Consider the following 12481-nt stretch of genomic DNA (forward strand, 5'->3'; position numbering starts at 1 on the left):
CAACAACTTCTGGGGTCCATTTTCTCCTGTTACTCTTGGTAAAATAAAAATTTGGAGGCAAAAAATCATTTTTGTAGAAAAAATGTGATTTTTTTATTTTCACGGCTCTACGTTATAAACTTCTGTGAAGCACCTGGGGGTTTAAAGTGCTCACCACACATCTAGATAAGTTCCTTAAGGGGTCTAGTTTCCAAAATGGTGTTATTTGTGGGGGGTCTCCACTGTTTAGGCACATCAGCGGCTCTCCAAACGTGACATGGCGTCCGATCTCAATTCCAGCCAATTCTACATTGAAAAAGTAAAACGACACTCCTTCTCTTCCAAGCTCTGCGGTGCGCCCAAACAGTGGTTTAACCCCACATATGGGGTATCGACGTACTCAGGAGAAATTTCACAACAACTTTTGTGGTCTAATTTCTCCTGTTACCCTTGTGAAAATAAAAATTTGGGGGCAAAAATATCATTTTTGTAGAAAAAATGTGATTTTTTATTTTCACGGCTCTACGTTATAAACTTCTGTGAAGCACTTGGGGGTTCGAAGTGCTCACCACACATCTAGATAAGTTCCTTAAGGGGTCTAGTTTCCAAAATGGTATCACTTGTGGGGGGTTTCCACTGTTTAGGCACATCAGGGGCTCTCCAAACGCGACATGGCATCCGATCTCAATTCCAGCCAATTCTGCATTGAAAAAGTCAAACGGTGCTCCTTCACTTCCAAGCTCTGCGGTGCGCCCAAACAGTGGTTTACCTCCACATATGGGGTATCGGCGTACTCAGGAAAAATTGTACAACAAAATGTGTGGTTAAATTTCTGTTTTTACACTTGTGAAAATTAAAAAAAATGGTTCTGAAGTAAAATGTTTGCAAAAAAAAGTTAAATGTTCATTTTTTTCTTCCACATTGTTTCAGTTCCTGTGAAGTACGTAAAGGGTTAATAAACTTCTTGAATGTGGTTTTGAGCAGCTTGAGGGGTGCAGTTTTTAGAATGGTGTCACACTTGGTTATTTTCTATCATATAGACCCCTCAAAATGACTTCAAAGGTGATGTGGTCCCTAAAAAAAAATGGTGTTGTAAAAATGAGAAATTGCTGGTCAACTTTTAACCCTTATAACTCCCAAACAAAAAAATAAATTGTTTCCAAAATTGTGCTGATGTAAAGTAGACATGTGGGAAATGTTATTTATGAACTATTTTTTGTGACATATCTCTCTGATTTAAGGGCATAAAAATACAAAGTTTGAAAATTGCAAAATTTTAAAAATTTTCGCCATATTTCCATTTTTTTCATAAATAATAGCAATTAATATCGAAGGAATGTTACCACTAACTTGAAGTACAATATGTCTCGAAAAAACAGTCTCAGAATCAGCGGGATCCGATAAAGCGTTCCAGAGTTATAACCTCTTAAAGTGACACTGGTCAGAATTGTAAAATTGGCTCGGTCATTAAGTACCAAATTGGCTCTGTCACTAAGGGGTTAATACAACATTATTGTAGAAAGATACAATTAGATCCCCAACCCTTGTTCTACTGTGGTAAGTTTTAATTAATGGAACTATCTAACATTAATGAAAAAAAACTGCTGCAGAAGTTAAATTAAAAAATGTATATTTATCTTTTTCCCTGTGATCAAGCTCTGGCAGTTCTCACAATCTTTATGTGACCACTGTAGTCAATCAGTAGTCATGTGCCAGACTATTGGCGTCATGGCTCCAAACACATAGTAATTATGATACTTCTACAGCACATGACTTGATTGATCAAAGCTTGTCATCTACTTCTAATCAAAGTATGGGAACAGAGCAAAACAGCAAAAATATCAGAGCTCGATTAGAGGGCAGTGTTTAGAAAACATTTTCAAAAATTGTAAAATACTAAGCCAAAATCAGATGTGATCATAAAAAAAGCAAAGGTATAACGTAATTTTTTTACCCTCTAATCTTACCCACTCCAGACCCTAGGAAAAAAACTGCACACAAAAATACATTGAACTGCATGTGTGCTAACAGCTTTATTAATATTTTTTTCTACTGAGAAAATAACATAATTTATCTTCATTTACCATAAAGGCTTCTTAACCTGTCACTAAATTCTGAAGTTGTACTGGATCAAGATGCCATTGATGTAATTATTCATGTAGCAAGAAATCCACATGGAAGAGACTTAGCCTGGAAATTTTTCAGAGATAAATGGAAAATTCTAAATGCCAGGTATGTAGTATTTATTTAGATTGTCATTTTATTGAGTACATCAAGCAAAATGTCATGCGCATGTCACAAAACAATGATGATATTGCAAAAACCTAACAGTCAAAAGACATGATGGGGATAAAAATTGATAAGATGAAGTCCGAAGGGTCTCTAGTCCAGCAAACGTTAACTATCTGAGAATCTTTTTGCGCAACTCTAGATTTGAAAAATTTTCTGAGACATTTTTAACACTTAAAAGATATTCTAATCTAAAAAATCTGATTTCTCCTAGGTACAAGCTAAAATAAACAGAGAGAGAGGACTACCTAGTAATACCCATAGAACTATACTGCTACTGATAAACTATCTCACCTAGATGTAATGTTATATAAAGTATTATTTCATAGTTTTAAAGTTGAAGAAAGACGTAAGTCCATCAAGTTCAAACTATAGCCTAAAATGTTGATCCAGAGGAATGTCAAAATTCTATGGGAAATATACTAATTGTTCTATATTAAGGGACAATTTTATTATTGACTCCATATACAGCAATCAGACTAGTTTCCTGGATCAACACCCCATCACAGAATCTAATGTTCATAACCAGGTACATTATATTATTCAAGAAAGGCATCCAGAATCTGAATCTAGTATTATAATGAAACCTTCTCTCCTCTAGATGTAATTCCCCCTTGTCCCCATCACAACCCTAAATGTAAAAAGATCATTAAAAAGATCTATGTATCTTCTTATATTTGTACATATTAATAAGATTGCTCCTGAGAACTCATTTTTCCAAACATAACCCCAAAGTTAAGTACTGCAGTCCACCCATCTACTATATAATTGTCTAAGGGTCGCTTCCGTCTGTCTGTCTGTCATTCTGTCTGTCTGTCTGTCACGGATATTCATTGGTCGCGGCCTCTGTCTGTCATGGAAATCCAAGTCGCTGATTGGTCGTGGCAAAACGCCCACGACCAATCAGCGATGGGCACAGTCCAGTGGCAACATGGCCGCTTCTTCCTCCCCGCAGTCAGTGCCTGCTCCATAATCCCCTCCAGTCAGCGCTCACACAGAGTTAATGGCAGTGGTAACGGACCGCGTTATGCCGCGGTGTAATGCACTCCTTTACTGCTGCTATTAACCTTGTGTGACCAACTTTTAACTATTGATGCTGCCTATGCGGCATCAATAGTTAAAAGATCTAATGTTAAAAATAATTAAAAAAAATAAAAATCGTTATATACTCACCGTCCGTCGGCCCCCGGATCAGGAATAGGCCTTCCCCGCTCTTCGCGATGCTCTGGTGACCGCTCCATGCATTGCGGTCTCGCGAGATGATGACGTAGTGGTCTCGAGAGACCGCTACGTCATCATCTCGTGAGACTGCAATGCGATGACATAGTGGTCTCGTGAGACCGCTACGTCATCATCTCGCGAGACCACAATGCATGGAGAGGTCACCGGAGCGTCGGTAACCGCTTCGCCTGGATGCGGGGCCAATGGAAGGTGAGCATATAACTATTTTTTATTTTAATTATTTTTTTAACAGGGATATGGTGCCCACATTGCTATATACTGCATGGGCTGTGCTATGTACTACGTGGGCTGTGCAATATACTACATGGGCTGTGCAATATACTATGTGGGCTGTGCAATATAATACGTGGGCTGTGCAATATACTACATGGGCTGTGCAATATAATACGTGGGCTGTGCAATATACTATGTGGGCTGTGCTATATAATGCGTGGGCTGTGCTATATACTATGTGGGCTGTGCAATATACTACGTGGGCTGTGCTATATAATGCGTGGGCTGTGCAATATAATACGTGGCTGTGCTATATAATGCATGGGCTGTGCAGTATACTACATGGGCTGTGCTATATAATGCATGGGCTGTGCTATATACTACGTGGGCTGTGCAATATAATACGTGGGCTGTGCAATATAATACGTGGGCTGCTATATACTTTGTGGGCTGTGCAATATACTACGTAGGCTGTGCAATATACTACATGCGCTGTGCAATGTACTGCATGGGCTGTGCTATATACTATGTGGGCTGTGCAATATACTACGTGGGCTGTGCTATATAATGCGTGGGCTGTGCAATATATGTGGCTGTGCTATATAATGCATGGGCTGTGCAGTATACTACATGGGCTGTGCTATATAATGCATGGGCTGTGCTATATACTACGTGGGCTGTGCAATATAATACGTGGGCTGCTATATACTTTGTGGGCTGTGCAATATACTACGTAGGCTGTGCAATATACTACGTGCGCTGTGCAATGTACTGCATGGGCTGTGCTATATACTATGTGGGCTGTGCAATATAATACGTGGGCTGTGCAAAATAATATGTGGGCTGTGCAATATAATACATGGGCTGCTATATACTATGTGGGCTGTGCAATATAATATGTGGGCTGTGCAATATAATATGTGGGCTGTGCAATATAATATGTGGGCTGTGCTATGTACTGCGTGGGCTGGGCTATATACTATGTGGGCTGTGCAATATAATATGTGGGCTGTGCAATATACTACATGAGCTGTGTTATATGCTACGTGGGCTGTTATAAACTATGTGGCTGTGTTATATGCTATGTGGGCTGTTATACAGTCCGTGGGCTGTGCTGTATACTATGTGGCTGTGCTATATACTCCATGGGCTGTGTTATATACTACCTGGCTGTGCTATATACTTCATGGGCTGTTCTATATACTCCGTGGGCTGTGCTATATACTATGTGACTGTGCTATATACGAGGTGGCTGTGCAATGCAATATACTACGTGGCTGTGCAACATACTACGTGACCTGTTATATACTACATGGCCGGCCATGAACAATCAGCTACAGGCGCAGTCCGGCTGCGAATTGGTGCAGGATTTGAACCACGCTTCGCTAATTGGTCACGGCCGGCCAAATCCTGTGTATTCAATGTATTATTCTAAATTCTAAAATCTTCATAAATAAACTTCATACATATTCTAGAATACCCGATGCGTTAGAATCGGGCTACAATCTAGTTTGCTTAATAACTTTGATTGCTCTTGTCTGCACCCAATCTAGTTCAGCTATGTACTCTTTAGGCTACTTTCACACTAGCGTTAACTGCATTCCGTCACAATGCGTCGTTTTTCCGAAAAAACGCATCCTGCAAAAATGTTTGCAGGATGCATTTTTTCGCCATTGATTAACATGAAGCGACGCATTGTGACGGATTGCTACACGTCGCACCTGTCGTGCGACGAATGCGTCGTGCAGTGGCGGACCGTCGGGAGCAAAAAACGCTACATGTAACGTTTTTTGCTCACGACAGTCCGCTTTTTCCGACCGCGCATGCGCGGCCGGAACTCCGCCGGAACTCCGCCCCCACCTCCCCGCACTTCCCCGCACCTCACAATGGGGCAGCGGATGCGCTGGAAAAATGCATCCGCTGCACCCGTTGTGCGGCGGGGACAACGCTAGCGTCGGGGACCTCGGCCCGACGCATGGCGACGGGCCGAGCCCGACGCTAGTGTGAAAGAAGCCTTATACATCGGAGACCAAAGTTGTACACAGTATTCTCAGTGTGGCCACACAAATGACTTGCATAAAGGCACAAATATGTTCTCATTAGGATGAGTCTATGTCTTTTTAACCCCTTAATGCCTGTCAATATGTCTTTTAACTGAACTGAGATATAAGAGAATAGCCTCCCCATACAAGTGACAATCCCGCAGCTGTTGGCTCTACAGTATAGCTGGCAATTTGCTGTATCAGCCACGATCAGTGTTGGCATCGGCTATATCTGTTTAACCCCTTAGATGCTGCTGCCAATAGTGACTCCATCATTATAAATGGTTAAAAGAGTGTGGGGGATTCCTCTTTATCCCAATTGGTGCCCTCAGACCATGATTGTGTGGTACTGATGTTTACGATGGCAATTCATGACCAAATAGCGGCCTTAGAGGAGTCTGATTGCTGTAGTAATCTGTTCAGAAGTTAGCGGCATTTAGATGGTAAAAATACACATTTTCATTTCTGTCATGCCACTTTGCATTAATTCCTGAAAATCACATAAAGGGTTAATAAACTACCTGACTGCAATTTTCAATATGCCAGGAGATGCTGTTTTTAAAATGGTATCACTTTTTGGGGTTCCCAATATATGGGACCCCTAAAGGCACTTCAAACATGGATAGGTCCCTAAAAAAATAAATTTTGTAAATTTTCTTGAAAAAATTAAAAATTACTGCTACCTTTTTAAACCTCCTAAAATGCTAACAAAATAAAAGAACATTTTACCAATGGTAAAGCAAAGCAGACATGAGGGAAATGTTATTTATTAATGTTTTGCTGTGGTATGACTATCTGGATTAAAGGGATAATCATTCAAAGTTTGAAAATTGCTAATTTTTTAAACATTTTTCTAAATTTTCTGATATTTTTTATAAATAAGCACAAAACATATTGACCTAAATTTACCATTATCATAAAGTATAATGTGTCAAGAAAAAACAGTCTCAAAATCACTGGGATTTGTTGAAGCATTCCAGAGTTATTACCACATAAAGTGACACTTGTCAGATTTCAAAAATTTGGCTCCGTCACTAAGGGGGTTAATGTAGATAAAAGTAAGGTTACGCACTTGGGCAGAGGAAATAAAATGTATAATTAAGTGCTAAATTGTAAAAAACTGGGCAAAACTGTCACTGAAAAAGACTTAGGTGTATGGGTGGACGGCAAACTCCACTTTAGTCAACAGTGTGAGGCAGCTGTTGCATGGCAAATAAAATAATGGAATGCATTAATTTTCAATTGCCTTTTCTCACCTCAAGCTTCCAGCTTGCATAAATTCTTCTTTAATATTAGATTACACTCCTCTGTGTTGTTTACCCTTCAAAGTTTAGTATCATTTGAAAATATTGTAATTCTACTCTCTATGCCGCATGCAAGGTTATTAATAAATATGTTGAAAAGAAAATGGCCCAACACTGTCTATTGTGGTACCCCACTGTTAACTGTGACCCAATACGATTGTGTTTCATTAATTGTTGTTAACCCAGTTACACATATTTTCCCACTGTTCCATTATTCTTATTTTTATACCAACTTTTTGTGTGCCACCATATCAAATGCCACTGAAAAAGCCATATAGACAACATTCACTGCATTTCACTTATCGAGTCTGGAACTTACCTCCTTAAAGAAGTTAATGGGATTAGTTTGACAGGAAATTTCCCTCATAAAACCATGCCAATACTGTGTCGTAAGGTTAGTCTTATTGAGATACTAAAAGATAGCATATCTTAGGAAACCCTCAAAGGATTTTACCCACAGTAGAGGTTAAACGTACTGGCCTGTAATTTTAAGGCTCTGATTTTGTCCCCTTTTTGATTATTGCCACCACATTTGCCATGAGCTATGTTGTGAACTCTGTTTTCAGGCTCCCTCTTGTGGTCACAGGTGGTATTGTGTGACTTTTGTTTTGGGCTCCCCCTGGTGGCTTTGTTTGTTATCCTGTGGGTCTGTGGCTGATCAGCTGCCTCGTTATTCACTTGGGAGTTTCCTATTTAGCTCTGTTTCACTTCCACTTGTTGCCGGCTGTCAATGTACTCAGTGCTATTCTGATTACTCCTGATTATCTTTGGTTTCAGTCTCTTCAGGAGAAGCTAAGTTCTGTTTAATTATTTTTTGCTCATCAGTCTGCAATATGATTTCTGTGTATGATGAGTTTAGTCCAGCTTGCTAATATGTGATTTCTTCTGCTGGTTTGCTCTGGGGTACAGAGTTGCTTCCCCCGCACCGTTAGTTGGTGCGCGGGCTCGAGCGATCTCTGCGTGGATATTTTGAATAGAGTTTTTAATTGACCGCACAGTTCCCTTTCTATTTTCTGCTTTCTAGTGTTAGCGGGCCTCATTTGCTAAATCTAATTTCATCTCTGCGTTTGTGCTTTCCCCTTAACTCACCATTAATATTTGTGGGGGGCTATTCTATATCTTGGGGGTCATTTCACTGAGGCAAGTGAGGACTTTCGTTCCCTCTAGGAATAGTCAGTTTCTCAGGCCGTGAAGAGACGTCTAGGATTTTCAGTTCACGTTCCACGGCTGCCTATAGTTGTTTGCGGATAGGATCAGGTTGCGGTCAATTCAGTTACCACTTCCCCAGAGTTTGTAGTCAGTTTAGTTACTTAGCTAGTCCTACTTGCGATCCTTGCCACTAGGATCATAACAGAGCTAGTCCTGTGGCACAGACCCTGTTGTTATTGAATCTGTGAATATTAAACATAATGGTCTATCTTTCATGGTACTTAATCCCTTCAGTACTTGGGGGTGTATGCCAACCATGCTGAGGGATTTGACCGCTTTAATGATTTTAAGTAAGACCCATACTTTCAGCTGCTGTAAGCAGGTGACATTTAATGGAGAATATCTAGAATCCCTGATCATGTCTGTTATGCTATTTACTTGTATAAATACTAGAGAAAATAAGATGTTTAGCAGATTGGCTTCTCCCTCATCACACTATCATTTTTTCAGTTTCTTGCAATCTATGTAGTTGATCTTGACAAACTATCATACGTAGATGCAAAGTTATGTGTAGTATTGTGGTTGTGATCTGCAAAATCCATTATCTACATAGTAATTTGTAGGATAACTCCAATAAAATTAAATATATTGAGGTAATTATATTTCTGTTAACATTTTATTTCAGTTATCATACAAATTGATATGAAGGTGGTAGAGTCTGCAGACCACCACTACAATACTACATATACCATTGCATCTACATATCATATATAAGAATTATACAAATATTGATTAAGTATTACTAAGAAGGCTTTTCTCTGTTTATTTAAACCTGCAGCTACGAGAAATCTGATTTAGTTTTAATATTGAACAATAAAGTATTAAGATTTATGATAGGTGGACGTTGTAGGCAATTTATACCCTTTACAGGCTCTTCTAAATATATTACTGTTATACCTGCCACAATATTGAGTCTGCTTTATTATAAATATACTAGCTGTATATCAGCTTCCCTTCTTTCTGTCACTCGGTTGATATAAACCTTGTGATATCTCTCTCTGTCCTTATCAATCTTCTCAGGTGTTCGTTGTTGATAACCAATCCTACAATTTAGTCGATATTGTTGTTGTCGATCAGCTACTGCATCTTTGTCCGGATTTTCCTGCGGCCTGTGAGATGGACCTGGCGACTCTTCTTGGCTCATTTTGTTTGGGAGAATGCGGATGCAATTAAATGTACGTTTACCTTGGCTGAAGTGGTTGAATTACATAGAAAGGAAGTGTTGCATGTGGCAATGTGGGGGGCGGAGCCTGATGTGGTAATGTGTGAGGACGGAGCCTCGTGTGGTAATGTGGGGAACAGAGCCTCGTGTGGTAATGTGCGGGGACGGAGCCTCGTGTGGTAATGTGTGGGGACGGAGCCTCGTGTGGTAATGTGTGGGGACAGAGCCTCGTGTGGCAATGTGTGGGGACGGAGCCTTGTGTGGTAATGTGGGGGGCGGGATTATGTGTGGTAATGTTGTGGCGGGGTGGGATTATCTGTGGTAATGTGGTGGGGGGCGGGATTATGTGTGGTAATGTGGGGGGCAGGATTATGTGTGGTGATGTGGTGAGGGGGCGGGATTATGTGTGGTAATGTGGTGGGGGTGGGATTATGTGTGGTAATGAGGGGGGGAGGATTATGTGTGGCAATGTGGTGGGGGGCGGGATTATCTGTGGTAATGTGGTGGGGGGGCAGGATTATGTGTGGTGATGTGGTGGGGGGATTATGTGTGGTAATGTGGTGGGGGGCGGGATTATCTGTGGTAATGTGGTGGGGGGCGGGATTACATGTGGTGATGTGGTGGGGGGCAGGATTATGTGTGATAATATGGTGGGGGGCAGGATTATGTGTGGTAATGTGGTGGGGGAGTGGGATTGTGTGTGGTGATGTGGTGCGGATTGTGTGAGGTAATGTGGTGCGGGCGGGATTGTGTGTGGTAATGTGGTGGGTGCGGGATTGTGTGGTAAAGGGGTGGGGGCGGGATTATGTGTGGTGATGTGGTGGGGGCAGTGCTTCTGTGCAGGGGGCGGGATTAGCGACTAATCATGATGCCTCTTATATATATAGATACTGTTTGGAGCTGACCAGGAAGTCATTGTTAGACCTCCAGTTGACATAACAAAGCATCAGCACCTTGTTCATTGCAGGAAGCCTGTTTGGTGACAGTAGGAACTCCTTCCCTCTATCAATACTCTTAACATGCTGCTATTGCTATTGATCAAGGTATCTAAAGAGTTAGAACCACTTCTGACTACAAAGTTGCTCCAGACTTTGACAATTCTCACTCTCCACTGTTATGTCCCAGCTTGTTGTAGGGAATGATGACTGTGAGAAAGATAGTGCACAAGGATTATGATCAATGGGGAAGAAAGGACTAGTGTTGAGCCACCCCCCTAGTGTTCGAGTTTGGTTCTGTTCATCGAACTGGGGTGTGTTCGACGAATGTTCGTCAAATGTTTGACGAACACCGTCGAACCCCATTGAAACCAATGGCAGGCAAACACAAACACATACAAACACATAGAAAACACATAGAAAACACATTAAAAGGTGTCCAAAAGCTGACAAACTGCTCAGAAGACACAACAAACACACGGAAAAGTCACAACTACATATAGTCATGCGAAAAGAAAAGAGGTGGAGGAGTAAAAGGAGCAGGAGACACAGATATAGGCATTTCAAAAAACTGACCGTCACATCCAAACATAGACTAAGTGTGAACAGGTGCTGAACCTAGAGTAACCAACTCATATATAGTCAAGTAAATAAGGCAGCACACTGCAGCACTGAAACATGCAAACATGAAACATGAAAACTGAGCTGCATTACTGCACTAGAAATATGAAAAATGAGAGCGTTTAGCGCATAAAAATGGGCAATTTTATGTGTACCTGGTAGCCACTTTACAGCATCTCTCGTGTACCAGGTCCTACGCTTTCCTTTCCTCGTTGAGAATAAACATCTCCATCTGAATGGGTACCTGTGAAAGCGTAGGACCTGGTACATGAGAGATGTCGTAAAGTGGCTACCAGGTACACATAAAATTGGCCATTTTTATGCGCTAAACGCTCTCATTTTTCATATTTCTAGTGCAGTAATGCAGTTTAGTTTTCATGTTTCATGTTTGCATGTTTCAGCGCTGCAGTGTGACAGATATAGGCATGTCATGCCCTTCTAAAATCAAGAAAGGCTGGAGTAAAAATCTAAAATCACCCTACCAACACCCAGACATTGTTAAAAAAATAAATAAAAAATAAATATATTTTGGTAGAATGGCGGCGGGTCCATTCAGAACACTTTCATTAGAAGACATAGTGGTACCCCCGTTGGGAGTTGTACCAAAAAAGGAACCCAATACATTCAGACTAATCCAACATTTGTCATATCCAAGGGGCAGGTCAGTAAATGACAACATCAACGCGGAACCAAATACAGTACTATGTACTGTACCTCTTTGACGAGGCAATAAGGCGGGTCAAGAAGTTGGGAAGGGCCACCCTAATGGCCAAAACAGACATTGAGGGGGCGTTCTGGTTACTACCTGTGCCTCCGAATAGTGTGCTCCCATTGGGCTACTTCTGTGAAGGAGCATACTACATAGATCGTTGTTTGCCCATGGGGTGCTCCATATCCTGCTCACTATTTGAGGCGTTTAGTTGCTTCCTCGAATGTGTCATCATGGACGTTTCTAAGGTGGCACATATTATCCATTACCTTGATGACTTCTTATACCTGGGCCCAAAAGATTCACCTGTCATGTCGGACGCTGTTCATACTAGGGCGTTCGACAGACAGCGGTAATTCCGCTTTTGTCCACTATGCGCTCAGTGGCGTCGGCTAGATTTTATCTAGCTGGTCCGGGGTTAATTTAGCTGGTGCTCAGATTGGAAGCTGGGTCATGCCCACTGCCTTTAAATTGTTCTTCTGAACATTGGGCGTCGCCGATTATAGCCTCTGTCTTGTGCTTGGTTATCTCGGTCTGGAGTGGTGGTCTAGGAGAAGGAGTATCGTATCTGGTGGTGTATATTTCCCTTTGTCATATTTTCCTCCTTCCTATATTTGTATTTGTTTTGCCCTGTGCGCTTATTGTGTATTCCTGAGTGACTGTGGCGTGGTGTATTTTTTCCGTTATCCTTGTCTGTGCTAACTGTGGGTATTGGTTAGTGGTCTCTTCACTGGGTGGTGGGTGGTGGTTTCAGCCAGTGGTTGTAACAGGAGACA

The 12481-nt window shown here is 41.3% G+C and overlaps 1 protein-coding gene across 1 annotated transcript in view; it reads left to right on the forward strand.

The window, feature by feature from the left end:
* The window catches only part of TRHDE (thyrotropin releasing hormone degrading enzyme), a 1510236-nt gene that overhangs the window by 1482376 nt on the left and 15379 nt on the right, over window positions 1–12481 (forward strand). Inside the window, exon 17 of the mRNA XM_077265293.1 lies at window positions 2071–2211. Within this exon, the coding sequence (XP_077121408.1) occupies window positions 2071–2211 (141 nt within the window). The remainder of the gene's footprint in view (window positions 1–2070; window positions 2212–12481) is intronic.

The sequence above is a fragment of the Ranitomeya variabilis genome, chromosome 5, assembly GCF_051348905.1.
Source record: "Ranitomeya variabilis isolate aRanVar5 chromosome 5, aRanVar5.hap1, whole genome shotgun sequence".
Lineage (NCBI taxonomy): Eukaryota > Metazoa > Chordata > Amphibia > Anura > Dendrobatidae > Ranitomeya > Ranitomeya variabilis.